At 43.9% G+C, this 17,782-nt stretch overlaps 1 protein-coding gene across 1 annotated transcript; it reads right to left on the bottom strand.

Moving 5' to 3' along the window:
- Positions 1 to 460: 460 nt before the first annotated feature.
- Positions 461 to 15,804, bottom strand: RAB29 (RAB29, member RAS oncogene family). The gene is made up of 5 exons (XM_007065097.4): positions 14,873 to 15,804; positions 10,210 to 10,281; positions 7,721 to 7,902; positions 4,832 to 4,953; positions 461 to 3,754 (listed from the first exon to the last, which is right to left on the bottom strand). Exons 1-5 carry the CDS (start codon positions 14,994 to 14,996, stop codon positions 3,637 to 3,639), a joined length of 618 nt encoding a protein of 205 aa, XP_007065159.2. The 5' UTR covers positions 14,997 to 15,804; the 3' UTR covers positions 461 to 3,636.
- Between the last annotated feature and the right edge of the window lie 1,978 nt (positions 15,805 to 17,782).

The raw sequence follows: 17,782 nt of genomic DNA, 5'->3' as shown, positions 1-17,782 counted from the left end.
GTGCTATGTCAGTGGGAGAGCGTCTCCTGCCGACATAGCTACGGGCCTCTCACAGAGGCAGGAGTTATTAAGCCGATGGGAGAGCTCTCTCGTCAGCTTAGAGCATCTTCACCAGAAGCACTACAGCAGTGCCGCTGTAAATGATGTAGCATAGATAGGCTCAGAGTGGTACATGAAAGTTTAAATCTCTGGATTCCTAAGAGTCAACAAAAGTTAACAAATAGAACCCTTAGCACAATATCATAACAGCAGCGTATTTATGTGAAACGGATGCATTTGTGTTGCTGGCATTGTAGGACAGAAACCTTATTTTTGGGGCAGAGAGGGAACAGTTCAATGTTCACACACACAATTCTCTTTGCAGATACAGTTGTTGACAGTGAAATATTTTTGTTTTGGACTTGTGAACTTATCTGACTTAGGACTGTTTAGACAAAAAACCAATAACTACTAAACAAGCAAGTGTAAAAATGTCAGAATGTTTATTACAAATTTGTTTCAATACTGCCTTGGTTACTGATGGTTACAGAAGAAATCACCAGCTTTTTCCTTTTTATATAAACAAAGTAATACTGTAGCTTAAGAAACACTAATCGGAATCTTGTCTATAAAAAAAAGTCCATGCAAGACTATGCATAACAGCAAATAGTTTAAACAAAAAACAATAAAAGAACTCAAGAGTTTTTATATGGTTGACTGGCTCTTTGAACTGTATTCATCACCTGGAAGTTTTACTGCAGTAAAATTTTCTAGTTATTGGTAGATTTGTAGTAATCCAAGTATCACAATTTAAAAATGTGTAACTAAACCTAACAATCTGAGTCCCATGGGTACAGACCAAAGATCTCTGACATGAAGCAATAACATGGGGGGGGGGGGGGGGGGAAGAGGAGAGAGAGAGAGGTCAACTGGCACAGAATCATGCAAAAAGAGTACAAAGTCATAATAAGCACCAATAAGATGAAAATCCACAGTCTCTTTGCTTAAAAACAGTTTCCTACCATGTTTCTCCTAGAACGGCTATACAAACCTGCATAGATGGGGCATAACTTTGTTAATAATTTTTTAGAAACCTTGGTCTCACATTAAAACACCCATCAAACTTTTAAGCTAAAGTCTCCCAACCACAATGGACAAGACAAGACAATCACATGAGCAGAAACAGTTTCACAAAACATTAAGACTTGTTGCCTAACATAGCAAAACCTGAGTTTAGATGGGGACTTTGAACCAGAGTTTGTCTTGCAGAAGAACTAAACAAAGGTTAACAACAAGCTTGCTTTTTTGTTTTAAGTGCCTTGTGTGTCAGAGACACAGCTCTGAAAACACAAATTTGCACAGTCAGATTGAGAGCTGTTTAAAAACTCAGCCAAACAGGAAAACAAACAAAGACCATTCTTTGCTGCACTGGGTTGATTTTTGACACTCATTTTTTCTATTGCGCCTATTGAGCAGCTAACAAGCAGTGAATTATATGTGAAAACAAAACAAAAAAAACCCCCAAACCTGTGCACATACCAGCATTCCATGGCTCTTGGGCAGATCTTTATGTCTTGCATATGAGAAACCTTTAAGGATTTCAAGCTTTTTGCTTATTTTTGAGAGGCAGTTACCTATGCAAAATTAAGAGCTGAATATCAGGTTAAAGCGCATCACCATGTGTGATTAAATCTATTCCTCCAGGCAATATTGCCTACTGGGTAGGGCACTGGACTTAACTCAGGAGAGCTGGGTTCAATTCCTGACTCTGCTACTAGCTTACTGTGCCATCATGGGCAAGTCACTTCCTTCCCTGTGCGTCAGTTTCCCCATCTGTGAAATGGGAATATTACTAGTGATCTCCCTAGTAAAGCACTTTGAGATCTATGGATGCAGAGTGCTAGGTATTATCATCAATATCATGAGGAACGCTGTCAAGATCAACCCTTTTAAAAACAAGACCTTTTACTTTTCCTATTTAATCTTTAGACTTCTAAAAATAGAAATAGGATTTTTAAAAACCAATTTATTTATATTTTAGGCTTTTTACTTTTTGTATTATACTTTCTTTAGACAATAAAATTAGACTGGTCAGTTCCACTTCATTGCTGGTTAGTTCCTCTTTCCAGTTCTCTCGTACCTTCTGCACAGTTTGGGTTCACTGTGAATCCTGACTGCACAGTGATGGAATATTTAAATGCACTTAACACAACAAAATCCTTGAATTTTGCTTGTGTCCTATTCTTCTATGGATTTTATCCTTTAACAAAATGTTGGGCCTAAATCCTTATTACTCATCATTTATATAGAACATTTTAAGTCCAAAGTACATTACAAGCATTCATTAGTCTTCAGCTCTTTGTGGTATCAGGGTAATTAGTCCCATTTATATATATATAAAACGAAGGGTGAAGTGGTTTACTAAAGGCCACAGAAGAGATCACTCCCATAGCAAGCAATGGATCCCATATGTTCCTGGCTCACAGTCCTCTGTTCAGATCATTCTCTTATTTGACAGTAGCCCTTTAATATCCTTCCTCCAAACAGCCTCCTTATTGAAACTGCCACAGAAAAATGCCACCCCTGTTTCAGAGGATTCATTTTGCCCTTATTTTAAGTTAGGATTAAAAACTGAACCACCTCAATTCATGTAACCACGGCTTTACTGGGCCGAGATCCATATTAACTCCTTTATTGGAAACTGCCAAATATGTGCTTTTATGAAACCATCTGAATGTTTTGCCCCAAAGTCAGTCAGCAGCCATGATCACATGTAGAATATGCAGGGAGAATAACAGGCATCAAAAGGGCAAAGAGGAGTTTTCTCCATTATTTTCTTCTGACCAGTTAAGTCCCTTTCTTTGCTTTTCCTTGGATCGCCAAAAGCAGCAGTTGGGCTTTCAGTGAGCCATACCATGACTACCACCAAAGGCTTTACTCACCACTGCAGAATGGTTACAAGGAAGTAATTCATCAGCATTTGTGAAGCTACTGGAGATGGCAGAATGGAAGGTGCAATAAAAGCAAAGAGTACTGTTGTTCTACAACACAAGGGGGTTTACAACCTTTTTCTCATTCACCGCTGGATGCCCTAATAAAGTGGCATCAGAAGAGTTATATGTATGGGGTAGAGGGACAAAAAGGGGTAACTGGCAAAAGGCAATTAGGCAATTCTTGAGACAGAGCAGAAGGCAGGGACAAACTAAGCACTGCAGTCAATGTACACACATGAAAGCTGTGCTATAGAATCTCTCAAATTCACACCAATCCATTTTGCAGATCAGGCAACACCCCAGTAGGTATTTTGGCGACCCGAAAGCATCCTCTTTCAACCCAATTGCCACAGCTGTCAGAGTCCTGGGCATTTCCACAACAGATAAATTAGTCAGACACAGATCCAGAGTGTGAAATAATGAGGAGTTACTGTAACGCCATGTCAGGAATCAGGAGACACAAAGCAAACGATAGGAGCAGCAGAGAGCTTTAGGTGGCTACTGTGCTGGAATAAAGAGGAATTCTCCCACAGCCATGGACTGCAATGCTTTACTGAGAGCCAGTGTGTGTTGAACAGGAGACAATTCTTCACCACTTAATAAAGCCAGCATCGTGAAAAAGACATTCCCTTTTGCTCTGATGCAGACGGAGAAGTGAGCGTAGCTAACAGCATCCCCAGCCAGGTTGGGAAGCATCTTTTATGTTAATATAATCCCCGCGGCCAGAAACAGAGAGGTCTCCATCACCCATGGACGACGACATCATCTTTTCAATAAGGACTCTAGGAAACAACATACATGATGTAACAAGCAGCAAGAGACTACACCCCTACAGTCTGGTACACAACTGGATATAGCCACCATTCCTATGGGCCAGAGCTGGCTGCTGTGGACTTAAAGGGACAATACTAGGTAATACAAATTACAGCTCTCAATCCAATTTCCTGAGGACAAGTGTCCCCAGCACAAACCACCATCAGGGACACGAGCTGGCTCATATGCTGGCAGCATCAGTAGAGAGGCCAGTGACTGAACAAATCACGGAGACTGAAGTACCCTCCCCACCTCTGGAGGTGAGCCCCTCCTGTTCCGGATCAAGGCACAGCCGCAGGCTTCGATGGGGAAGTCTGCATTTTCCTGCCATAGCCATTATGAGAGCAGAGAGCTTTGGTGTCCAGGAATGAGAATCCAACACCTTTTCATAAAACCTAGGAAAAGTAAAAGGGCCAAGTTCTCTGCTTGGATAACTCCACTGAAGGATAACTGTGTTACAAACAGATCTCCAGTCTCTTACACCCCGCTCCCATTCTCCCAATAGAGACCGGCAGATGAAAAATATCTACTGTATTTTGTTAAACCCTGTATTTCCCAATGCCTGTCACAGCTTAAACATGGGCACGATAACTTCTGACCTTTCCAGCTGCAGTTTCCCTTTAGACTAACTTACACATTATTACTGCTATATGATAAATGCCAACAGTGTGCTCAGTTCCTCAGGAGGTTAACCCTTTAGAGCAGTGATTCTCAGACCTCAGTGGTTCAGGAGCCAAATTAGCAATCGACATTACCCCAAAGAGCAACAGTTGTGTGAATTCATGGTTTCATTTACTGTTTTTATATAATTCTCAGAGCAAAATGACTAACCATGTATTAGGTTATCAACTACAATTGGTTAACAACATAGTAAAAACATCCTGATTGGATAATAACTTTGATTCGTTAATAATTAAATCACACGGTGTTTTAATATCATGTGCCGCAAGGAGCCACAGGAGACACATTAAAGAGCCACTTGCGGCTTCTGAGCCTCAATCTGAGTATCCCTGCTTTAGAGGCATCCGAGAAGCCATCATACCTACCGCATAGACTCATTAATATTCTTGTTTTCCTTGACAGATGTTTCAGTCCAGCCAGAGAAACCGTTCTCTTTGCTGAACCGATCAATCTCTTCCCTGGTCACTGCCCACGGGGAAAGGTCGCACTGTAAAAAAAAAAAAAAAAAAAAAAAAAAGAGTCGGTCACTTTAAAAGGAGCCGTTTTATTTATTTATTTTAAACAAAAGATAACATGGAGTGCCAACCCTTGCCATCCTTGAGAGCATGATCAGATAGGGGTTCCTAGTGGGATAATGTAAAAGCCAATATGTTTATCTGGTTTGAGAGTAATCTGGCACAAGCATGCATGTGCTGGAGATCTGTCCAGAGTGAGACAGCAAGCAGTGGGGAAGAGAAATGTTCTCACTCATCCAGGCTAGGAAATGCTCTGTCTACATCAAGAAAATTCACATCAACCTAACTACACTCATGCAATTACACTGATGCTAACATAGAGAAGTAAGGTGCAGTGCATCTCCATTAGGGGTTTACACTGGCACAGTTACACTCATTTAGTTGCACTGGTGCAGATTTCCTTAGTGTAGACAGAGCCTGCGTTCTTTAAACTCTGCTACCAGGAGGAGGTGTTCTCCCCAATGAGAAGGAGAATGACCGTATAACATGCTGTCCCCTTTATCATGCCTTTGATAATCAGCTCTTAGCTAATCTTGAATTTTAGACCTTATCACTCAAACTAGATAAGCCTCACCAATCTGGACCTTGAAGGGGCCACAGAGCTGATATCAGCACAAAGAAGGGACACCCCTGTAGCCACAGAAGATTGGGGTTTTTTAAATACAAGAGAAATAAATCATTAAACAAACCAGCAGCAAGCGATTTGAACACTGAAACTTGACACTGAGCAGCAATACACAGATGGCATCTCTCTCAGCAAGGGAAGTCTCAGGTCACCCATATAGGTGACCTCGTTAGAATACTAACCCTTTCCCTGCCCTGCCATACATATTCATCCTAACCTGGTGCAAATTAAAGATCTGTGTGGACAGAAAAGCTTTGCAACCCTCTGAAAGCCACCACGCTCTAGCTCTGATCACGCAGCAGAAGGAGCAGATTCCAGACACGGAGCCCTCATAGGAGAACTCTCTGCTGCCGGTTCTGAAAGTGATACCTGGCAATCTAAACTGGTGCTGCCCGTGGGGCAAGAGACAGCAGCCATCTGACAGCGCACAGCAAACCACACTCCAACGGAGGATGAGGAAGCAACTCAGAATATTAGGCATCGGCCAAAGCTCTTTCTATATAAGGCTCGCACTGACATTGACTAACCAACCTCAAAGAGTTGTATTAAGTCCGACTGATTCTGTTTCAACACAGAACTTGGCCAACGAGACCCTTTTTAAGCTCAGTTTATAAATCACATTGTAGCCTAAGTGGCCAGTGAGGCTAGAGCCCAGTCTAAACATGGTACGGCTCCATCCACAATGGACAGCCCACCCATCTTTAAGTGTTAGCCTGAACTGGTTTCAGAGTGCTTTTCAAGATGGTTTTGCAAACAGTCCAAGCCCCCAGCATGGGTATGATCTGAAAATCTGCTCACAAAAGGACATAACAATCCGTCTCTTCCGACGGATCTTCAATCAACCATTTTGCTGACTCACCAATTCCACAAGGAGAATCATGGAAACCAGGTGTGGAAGGTGCTCAGATACTATGGTGATGGATGGCAGTATAAACCCCAAGGAGGGGGGGAGGGGGGTCTATTAGATCCCATTCAATCTATCCTTCCTGTCAATGCAGGACTGTCTCCTCGAACACATTCTCCAGTGTTTAGCCCAGGCTAGAAAAAATAACTCCAAGTTGTAAACAAAGTGGAAGTGAGAAATGCTAACAGGGGAACCAGTCACAAATCAGACCAGAGGGAGGAAATCTAGCTATGCAGAGGCTGATCCTGCACACACACATCGGGAAGAAAAAGTTCCTGCAGGACTAACCAGTCTGTCTGGATGATTTCCACCTCATAAGCTTATCTAACACCTACCTAAACACAAGTGGTTTGGGAGGAATTTGAAGAAACTCCCAGCTGTGCCCCACTTGCTCTTCACTCTTCCCTGTACCCAGATTGTTCCTGGGATCAACTCTCTCAGAGGGGAAGGGGGAAAAAAAATGCCACTTTCAATCTAGAGGTACGTCTACACTGCAAGCAAAGGGGTGGTTGTAGTGCAAGCAGGTATACCCATACTAGCTTTAATTTAGCTTGCACTGATAACAATAATAGTGGAGATGCAGTGGATGGGCGTTAGCATGGGCAACCAGCCAGAGTACAAGGCAGCTGGGAACCCTTGCTAGCCCATGCCGTGGCATCTTAGCTCAGTGGTTTGAGCATTGGCCTACTAAACCCAGGGTTGTGAGTTCAATCCTCAAGGGGGCCATTTAGGGTTTTGGAGCAATATTGGGGATTGGTCCTGCTTTGAGCAGGGGGTTGGACTAGATGACCTCCTGAGGTCCCTTCCAACTCTGATATTCTATGAATCTTCACTGCTACTGTTACCTGCGCTAGATAGGTTAAATGCCCGTGTTATAATCACACCTTCCTGGGCAGTACAGACATACCGTAGAAGCCAGTACTGTCCAAATGTCTGCCCAGCCAAGGAACGACCAGGTCTCCTGAACTGATCCACCGTCCTCAAAACTTTACAAGCTAAGTAAAAATGGTACCAGGTAAGGAGCAGCACTGCCCTGGCTCAGCATTTTAATCACAAGATCCTTGCCAGATAAAGGTGAAGGGATTAGCGAGACCACAAGATATGTAACAGCTCTGGCGAAGTCTAGTGGAGAAGGCCATCTTCCTCACTTCAATTTAAACCTCCTTTCCTCAAACACGCATACACCCAAGGTCCATATAGATTTGCTCACCTTATTAGCCAGCAGCAAGCAAGGCACCGGGCTTCCATCTGGCAGCGTGAGCTTGCTGTCCAAATCCTGCTTCCACCTCCAGCTGTTGCCAAACGAGCTGAAGTTAGTGACATCAAACATTATAACGCAGGCCGATGCCTCTCGGTAGTACAGCCGGGTCATGGATGTGAAGCGTTCCTGCCCTGCATGGGCAGAGAGGGAGAGAAGAGGGGAAAGGTTTTTTTTTTTTTTTTAAAGATCGCCTTTTTGGATTGGTCCATGCTGAGGATTTGCCCCAGTTGCAGCCAGCTAGAGCCAGCCACCTCACACTGTGCCTCCAAGTACCCCTCTGCAGAAGGAAGTATCACTATCCCCATTTTAGAGATGAGAAAACTGAGGTATGGAGACCAGTGTCTTGCCCACGCAATTCAGCAGCGTAGCTGATATTAGAGCTTAGAAGTTCCTCCCCCACCACCAATGTGCTCAAGTCACACGTTCCCCAAGCCTCTGTTTTCCAACCACTTTCCTCTCACGGTCATTTTCGTGGCCATTTAAGCTCACCTCATTTCCCACCTGCAGCTTTACCTCATCCATGGTGAAGCCTGGCTAACAACAGCAATACTTGGTCTAAACACCGCTGTTCGGAGGGTTCTAGTCACAGGGATTTTTTCCGAAGTGTGTGCAAGCACAACAGTGCTATAGGCTACGTGCTGTATACATCCTGTAATGTTATGAGCACTGTTCTCAGAAAATAACCTATCCATGTTAGTTAAAGGAATGCTAGTACCCTGCTAACTACGCAGCTGGTGCGGTACAGGTTTAACCACCGGCTGACCAAGCACTTAGGGCCTCGCTACGCTACCAAAACGACTGTAGGTATGTCTACAGTACCACTTACGTCGAGAGAATTTGTGACGCTCAAGGGTGTGAATAAGCCGTTCCCCCGAGCAACATAACTTACACCGACTTAAGTGCCGGCATGGACTGTGCTACGTCAGCAGGAGAGCTTCTCCTGCTGACCGTAGCTCCTGCCGCTCGTTAGGGGTGGATTAATTAAGTTGACGAGAGAGCTCTCCCATCCGCTTAGAGCGGCTCTGCTAGAGAGTTGACAGCAGCACAGCTGCACTGGTATAAGCCCTCTAGGTAGCCACAATCTGTGTTTAAGCAGTGCCCCGCCTTGTAGACAGAACCAAACTATGAACCATTCCTGTTACATGCTTCACTAACACGACTGAAATGGGACTTGGTCAAATCGACACAGGCAAACCATTATATACCACGGGGTGGATGATGATTGTGTTGCAACAACACAGCACTGAAGATTTGGTAGCACTTACAGGCTCTTATGCTGGCAAGGGGTTAGCAACAATACACTCTCTACTTACCTCTCAACTGCTATCTTCCCCGTGTGCTTTTTAGACTGTAAGCACAGCAGGGCAGGGACTGGCAGTATCTGAGCGTCTTGTACAGCCCTGAGCACATTGCTGGGGGTTAAACAACAATGCAGCAGCCATTAGTCCCACAAACCATAAATGGCTTCTTGGGTTTTCAGCTGAAATCTGCATGCTGATGCGATTGGCACAACTTCTCCTTTTTTAATGATTAGATTGATGCCTGTGACGCGCGCGCGCGCACACACACACACACACACACGGAAATACTGAAACAGGATAAAGCCACAGCTAGGAGTTTCACTCAGTCACCCAGTCCCACAGTTCCATGCTCCAACCCCGTACCCTGCCTGCACACCCCCACGACACTGCTCTGTCTCCTTTCTTTTTTGACGCTAAACTTTGATAGTGCTGGAAGCTAGTTCTTCTGGTTCTCTACAGCAGCAGATGCAGTTGCAATGAAAGTTTTCTCCATCCCACTGTCTCCCAAACAATGCGCCTCACCCCAACCCAGACCCACCACCTCCAGGGCCTGTAGGAGAATCCTGTTTCCATGAGCACTTGATTGCTGGCCTCCCCATCTCTAATATGGACACTTATTCTCTAGGAAACCACTACTCTTTTCACACAGGCCACCAAACAGCCATCAGATGGTAACTTTCAGGGCCCATTTTTTCTCTCATAGCAGTGGGAGTTACTCCTGATTTAGCCCTGAGGGAGCAGAGAATCAGCACTCTACTCATGGCAACCAGCCCATGCTGTATTCAGACAGGGGACCTAGAGAGCTAAAACGCTCCATCCTGATACACATCACCTTCCCTCTCTCCCCATTCAGTCTGTGTTCCTTTAAAACAGTGGAAAGCGTGCTGTGGAATTTATCAATCCACGCTGATATGTTCTCTCTAGACTAGCCACATGATTCAACATTTAATCACCGTTGAAAAAAAACAAAAAACAAAACCGTACACCACAAAACAGAATCTTTGTTTTTGCCAGCCCAAAATAAAGTTGTTGGGTTTTTTAAGGGTCTTTTGCTGAAGAAGAAGAAAAAAAAAGTCAAACAAGTTGGACACTTGGAAACTCTGTCTCGACTGACTCCAGCGGCTTGTCTGAGCTCACCTGCAATGTCCCATAGCTGAAGTCGCACAGTCTCGGACTCTGACCACTGCACCACCTTCAGAGCAAAATCCACTGCAAGGCCCCAAAGAGAGAGGAAATCTGATTAGGGATTATGTAAAACCATTGTGCGTTTCCCCCACCCATTTGTACCAGTGGTTACAGGCATCTTGCTTTACAACTGATGGGTGCTTTACTAGCAATGGCAATTGGTAGTGGACCGTAACATGAATGCCACACTTGACTTTTCTCCTTCTACACCCTGCTTTCATTTACTCTTTCCCTGGGCACAGCCAACCCCATGTCCATCCTGCTCCCTCTGCTGTCGGTGTATCACGCTGGCTATAGCTTTGTCTACATCAGCATTTTGTGGGAAGTTCCTGCCATTGCAGCTCCACCAGCACTGGCTGCAGCAGGAGCACTAGCATAGAAAAAGCACTCGGATTTTCACTGCCATGTTGTTCATAGCCACTTTGAGCAGGGTTATTAAGCTTATTACAACACAATGGTAGAGACCCCCGTGCCTTCAGTACTATAGCACTCCCACTTGCTAGCACTGCTGGGGCTGATCTGGTGCAAGATATGCCCCAGACTGTGGCACAGAATGCAGCCATGCTGTCCTTTAGGAAAGAGGCAAACAAGGTGGGATTAGCTCGCTGTTGGACTAACTCTGCTCCTGCCAAAGCCAGCACTGACGTCAACAGGATCATTATTCGGGCCACCACGAACATTTGTGAAAATCCCACCCAAAGCTTTTGATTTGCAGAATGGGACTCAAAACCCCACTTGCAAGTCTCATGCTCAACTAGCAATGCTGGGCAAGCACCATGGCTTGAGACTGTAAGCTCTTTTGGGGTAGAGAGAGCCTTTTTGTTCTGTTTGTACAGCGCCTAGCACAACGGGGTCCTGGGCCATGGCTGGGGTACTTTGGCGCTACAGTAGAGGAAATAATAAATAATATCAATATCATCAAAGGAAAATTAAATTCGCAGGGAGAGTTCTGAAGAATAAGCCCTCTCCAGCACCTGATCTTGAGAAATAACAATGTAAACTAAAAAAAAAAAAGAAAAAAAAAGATACAGGTAATCTTATTACACAGAGAGCTTTACAGGAGACCTCCCCTCCCCCAATCATCTGGATTTACTTTTCATTTCAGTCATGTGTATTTGTATTGCACACTTTGTGCCCTTGATACACAGTTTCAATGGCAGGCAGAACTAATCAGTTCATTTTGATTAGGGGCCAATATACACAATGGGGATAGTTTGAAATGAAAGGTCAGCCTTGCTAATCTTGCCTTTTTAAAAAATTATTGATCCTAGATCAAAACTGAAGAAAATGGCAAACAGCTATGTTTAATACTCTTTTAATAAAGCAAAATGTATCAATGCATTAAAAATAAGCACGGCCGTCTGTCAGAAGCTCGTGCTGGTTCTTCATAAATGCCCAAGAATGTACAAAATTAGCCAATTTTTTGTTTTGTTTTTACTTGTCTCCATTTTGTGCTGCCTGAAACAGTTCAGAGGTGTTTTTTGTTATTTGGGGCACAGTTTTTCCTTTCACACACAACCTCCCCACTCCAAACCAAACCAATCCCAACAAGTGCCCAGTGAGCATAAATACACACACCTGACCTACATTTCTCAGGAGTGACACAAATTGGATAGGCTGCAATCCAAAGGAAGGCTGTCCAGTTGAGCTAATATCTAGTTCAGCGGTTCTGAAACTTTCTGAAGCTAGGGATTCATTTTCTAACGATTGAGGACACAGAGAGAAAATGCATCCCCCCGCTGTTGCAAGTGATCAAAAGCTGTATGTAAGTGCCCATTTTACAAGACCAAATCCAGGCACTTTGTACATCACGGCCTCAGTGGGGTGCAGGCCCCCAGTTTAAGAACCTCTGACCGAGTTCTTCATCTTGGATTCTCCAGCGGAGAGATTAAAGTAAGCGTGTGCTTTGAAAAAGAGGAAAAGCACCAACACTGGCCTCCATTATTCTGTCCCACTCAGACACCGTTTGGATGGAGCCTTAGTGCCTCCTGCACTTGGCCTGTTATTCAGCCCTGCTATGTTAGCGTTTAGAGGTGTGCTGGATGATGTTTTCAAACACAGGATTGCTTCCACACACTATTAAGGTCCTGTATGCAAAAAAGTCAACTGTGTTGCGAGTCTCTGTTATGATGCGCTTGTCCTCAAGACAATTAACACACAGTTCCATTTTAGTGTAAGTCTATACTTAAATGTTTAGTAGTGATCTTACATAACACAGCCTTAGATTCTAGCATAAACAGGACTCAGACATTTGCATCATGGAACAAATATTTGGGTTGCATCTACATCACACTTTACAACTGAGTTAATTAACACATGGTACCATCACTAAAAATTCAAGGACCCACTTAGCCTTTGAAGTGTCAAACACTCTTAACTGTGTTCTCCAATCGTGCTAACCTTGTGCTCACTCAAAATCTCTCCTCTGAGGAATTCAGGATGAAAGTCTATTGCGATCCTGTCTACATGGGAGCTATCTGTGTATCCCGGTTTGCTAAAATGTGTTCAAAGTATGGATACCATTCTTGACACCGGTCTTCCAACCTGGCCATAACTAGCATGGTTTCATTGCACACAGAAATTTAGTTTCTGCTAGAGTGGCTTCAACTATGTTATAAACTAGGGAAACAAGGCCAAGGCCAAGCATTAACCATGTCACGGAACTAAGGCCACGTCTACACTACCCGCCAGATTGGCGGGTAGTGATCAATCTATCAGGGATCGATTTATTGCGTCTAGTGTAGATGCAATACATCGATCCCCAATCGCTCTGCTGTCGACTCCAGAACTCCACCAGGGCGAGAGGCGGAAGCGGAGTCGACGGGGTAGCGGCCGCCATCGATCCCACGCCGCGAGGACGCGAAGTAAGTGATTCTAAGTCGATCTAAGATGCGTCGACTTCAGCTACGCTATTCTCGTAGCTGAAGTTGCGTATCTTAGATGGATTCCCCCCTCCACCCCCAGTGTAGACCAGGCCTAAGGTGTCGTCACTGGGTCCTCCAGCACAGCTGATTCTACAGTGGAGATAGGACCTCAAACTGTTGCCTAGCAGTGTTAAGAAGTTGTAACATACACTCGCTAGCAGGTTTGTTTGTAGCAGCCATGCTGCTAGGATGGCCATTTAAACAATATTCCTTTCCACCACGGGCAACAAGCCCACAGTGATTAAAGGCGCCTTGGAAAACGTATTCCAAAGCAGTTCCCATACCCAACCACCAACCGTAGCCGGTGCTCCCAGCATAGAGAGGGCCTTAAAGAGAAGCTGGCTTCAGGTTCATTGGGCAGTTTGTAATGATCAGAGGCCTCAGAGTTAGACCTCATCAGGATGTGTTTGTGCTCAAGTGGCTAGAGTCAGGCTGCCCAGATCCTTTTCTGTAAGATCAGAAAAATTACTAGCCCATCTGTCAACAGGGGCCTAATTAAATAACAGGTGTAAAGCAACATGAGGTCCTCAGTTGTATGATGCTGAAGGAAATGCAAAATATTATACTTGCAGGCTGAAAAGTGCTCCTTTTGTTGAGTTACTTCAGGTTTTTACTGCTGGAGGGTATAGGAGAAACAATTTTCACATCTCAGTCTGTGAGCAAAGGACTCTCAATAAATAAGAATAATACAGTATATTTCTACAACAGCTTTCATCTTAAAATGACCCCAGAGCACTTTACAAACACGAGATAAATTATGGCCTACATTTTCAAGAGTGACTAGTGATTCTGGGAGCCCAGTATAAAAGGACCTAATTTTCAGAAAGTCCCAGGCATCCACCCGCTAAAAATCTGGTCTCTTTGCACCCAAAATCTCTTTTGAAAATTTAGACCACAAAGTAGATACAGTGATCTCTTCAACCAGCACTGAAACGCTGGCACTTCTGGGGTGGAACATGGAACACAACAGCTATTTAATGGCACAACAACAACACTGTGCCACAGTGGTCCACGCATATAGTAAGTGCTAAGATACAACCATCCTAATTTCCCCCTTTGTGACAATAGTAATTCCTTCCACACTTCAATCCTTCATTAGACCAGCCCATTACAAACTCCTGGCCTTTTCATGAAGGAGACAGCTCGCTCTGTTGACAAAAATCCTTGCTGACAAACATGCAATAGTAAAAGATGTCCGAGGTATTCTCCTTTCTGATAGCTGTCGCCCACTACCATCTTTCTGGGAATCAAATCCTGCAGCTCTTACTCAGGTCAAACTCTCCCTGACATCAACAGGAGTTTTGCCAGCATATATACTGCAGAATTTGCCCCAGTAAGACACTACTGATGGGAAGGTAATGGAAGCCCTAGCAAGGAAAGAAAAGTCTCACAAAGGACTTCTAACTACAAACCAGCATGTTGTAATAAGCTTAATAATACTTCACAGTGGCACAGTGCTTCCAACCTTCAAAGCAGCGCACAAACATTATAATTTAGCAAATGACAACGCAATCCACAGAAAAATATAGCAAGAGGAGAGGGAAATACACATCCCCAGCTGGGAAAATATTCCACATTTAGAGACACTGAACATATAGTTTAGAACAGAATGGAGCAGCATTTGAAAGTTTTGCTGATTTCCTCCTTACAAATAGATCACTGCATGCAGCTATCTTTTGATGATCACTCACCTCCCACGGTGGATTTGTAGTGCTTGTTGAAGCTATCGTTGGCATATCGCTGCACCAGCGACGTCTTCCCAACCGTAGCATCTCCAACGATCAGAACTTTAAACATATGGTCATTGTGCCCCATTTTTATACCAACTAAACACAACCACCCTCTCTTTATTATTCAAGCATCTTTAGTCTAATCTGAGCACATGTAACTCAAGGGGGTGAGGGAGCCAAAAACCACTTTCTCTTGTGGAAAACTCTCACAGAAGTGGACACACATGTGCTAACCAAAGTTTGTAAATACTTATTTCCCCTCTCACAGACATGATCTGCTCTGCACAACACACGCAGACAGAGTGGTCTAGTTTCTGTATAACTTTCTGCTCTTCCTTGGAGATACAGTGTTTTATACAGAATGCCCTTCACTTAGAGAGAAGGGCATACCATTACCTAGCTACAGTGCATAACTTTCTGCTTCCTCCTGCAGATATGGCCTTCTCTGTACCGCTCAGAGAGACAGAATTAGCTTCTTAATAACTTCTGCTCCCTCTTGCAGACGCACACCCCTCTGGTTGGCTTGCAGTGAAAGCAAGTTAAAAAATAACTAGTCCCAAAGAAGAATTATCCACAGGATGAACGAGAATAACATAAAATAAATCAACAGCCAAACCCAGAACGTTTCCTGGCCTTTCAATCTTCATGCAGTGGCACTGGAGGGACAGCTGAGTCCTGCCACACTCATCACACAGGTTGGGGGGAAAGTCTTCCACACTCCGCAATGGTTGTTTCCTCTGCTTACTACTAGGGCTGATGGAGGTAAAGACCTAACCCTGCTTCCGCCTAGAGGGACAGAGCAGAAGCTGCTCCTCCTTCAGCAGCCACCAGGCCCTTTGCCAGCTGCTGTCATGTGAGACGGTCAGGTGGCTGCACTAGCTCCGCCCCACCAAGAAAACTGCATTACCCATCAGGCACCGCGGAGAAAAGTGAGACAGAGAGGGGAGTCTGTGGGCGCAGGGGCTGGTGGGAAGTGTAGTCTGTAGGGAGGAGAAGCAGGACCACTGCCTATTCTTAAAGGGACACGCTGTGATTTTTGTAAAGCTACTTCTCCCTCTCTCTCTCTACTGTTGGATCAATGCCCTTTTTTTTTTTTTTAGTAAAAGAGCTGCCCCTACACAGGATTACATTAAGGACATTTAACCAGCACTATGCGTGGTGCAGAAATACACTTTGCAGGCAGAGAGCCAGAACTCCTGGGTTCTAGCTCCATCTCTGAAAGGCAGTGTAGCCTATAGGTAGAGCAATGGGGGGGCCAAGACTCATGAGATCTAATCTCACCTCTGTTGCTCCCTTGCTGTAGCCTAGGGGATAGTGCAAGGGATGGACTCAGGACTCCTGCATTCTTTTTCCTGACTTGCCACTGGCCTGCTGAGTGCCCTTGGACAAGCCACTTCCCTGCCTCGTGCCTCAGTTTCACCATCTGTAAAAAGGGGATAATGACACTGACCATCTTTGTAAAGTGCTTTGAGAGCTACTGATGAAAAGATCTATCTAATAGGCATCGATTGTTGTTTAATGACTTTTTCATTCAAGAAGTCCTTTGTGTGATTTCCCTTTCCTCGCCGAAATTCATTTATTCCACAAAGGCGTGATCATGTACCTCCACCCCACCCAATGAATTTTTTTATTTCAGTTATTGACATTTTTAAAACTTTGATTTTTCAACTTTTTTATCATTGAAATTTCAAATATAAAAAAGGATGAATTTATCACACACCCCTCCGCCCCAAAAAAGTCACAAATAATTCACTCTGCTTCTCTTCCAATTTGGTATCTGGTCAAAATTTGAACCAAACAGTTTTTCATCAAAATTCAGAAAATTTTGACCAGAAAAGGTAGATTACCCAATTTCTTTCCCATATTTTCTAGTCATTTCTATTAATTAATGGGCTCCTATAAAATGATATCTTCAGCCCATGTATCACATGTCTGAATTGTATGTGCCATATCCAGTTGACAGTAAATACTGTGAGCTCTTCAAAGACATAGTAGCCTCTACAGGTGTATGCCCCTGAGTACACAGATAGCGCTCAATAAGCACATTGCTTACTGACTTCAAAGGGATGAAGTGAGGTTTAATTAAGAGCTACAAAAGGTATGGAAATTGTTAGAAGATACAATGTAAGCACATATTGTAATGAACTGTTGCCACTGCCCTTATGCTGGGTAGCATGCAGTCATAGGCCCTATAGTGCTAAGAGATAATGGAGATTCTCCTTCAGCTCAGAGGGTAAGGGCTTCTGCATTTAAAGCGGGAGGAACTGCATTGGACCCGGCCTACAAACTCTCAAATTGGCAAAGACCAGGAATTTCAGTATTCATTAGGATTAAGTATAAACTGCAATTGTATGCTGTTTGGGGCAGGGACTGTTTTTCATTGTATGTTTCTATTGCACAGTGAAGTCCTTCCCTGGTTGAGACCTGTACAGACTATTACACTCTAAATGTTAAATAATGATTTAATACAAAGGGCGGAGTGAAGAAATAATCATGAAAAAAGTTTTCCTAGAATATGGGTCAGGGATAAAGGAATTCTGATTTGTTAAAATTTTGTTGTAAAGAAGAAAGAACCGAGCAAGTTTGTAGGTTTTACTCCCATGTCTCAGGCCTGGCTCCATCCAGCTTCCAATCAGGTATCAGACCACCTGTTCTAATGTTAAATTCACTAGGAACAACACAGAGGACAGAGAGACCAACTGGCATGGGCAAGACGCAAGCAGCTCACAGTAATGCCAGCTCTTGTGATATCTGGCCCCAGGTTCTGGAGTCGTGTGATCATAGAATCTCACTTTAAAAGAAATGAAATCTGAAGTTGTAGCCCCTGCAGTTGTATAGAAAAATTAAAAAAATACCCTAATGGCTGAAAAA

The sequence above is a fragment of the Chelonia mydas genome, chromosome 21 (assembly GCF_015237465.2).
Source record: "Chelonia mydas isolate rCheMyd1 chromosome 21, rCheMyd1.pri.v2, whole genome shotgun sequence".
In the NCBI taxonomy this organism is placed as follows: Eukaryota; Metazoa; Chordata; order Testudines; family Cheloniidae; genus Chelonia; species Chelonia mydas.
This window is presented reverse-complemented; position numbering and strand designations above follow the sequence as displayed.

Coding starts and splice junctions, on each gene's coding strand:
- RAB29 (XM_007065097.4), bottom strand. CDS start 14,996: ATGGGGCACAATGACCATATGTTTAAAGTTCTGATCGTTGGAGATGCT. Junction 10,282..14,872: donor CTACAAATCCACCGTGGGAG/GTGAGTGATCAT, acceptor GGGGCCTTGCAG/TGGATTTTGCTCTGAAGGTG. Junction 4,954..7,720: donor GCTTGCTGCTGGCTAATAAG/GTGAGCAAATCT, acceptor TTTTTTTTACAG/TGCGACCTTTCCCCGTGGGC.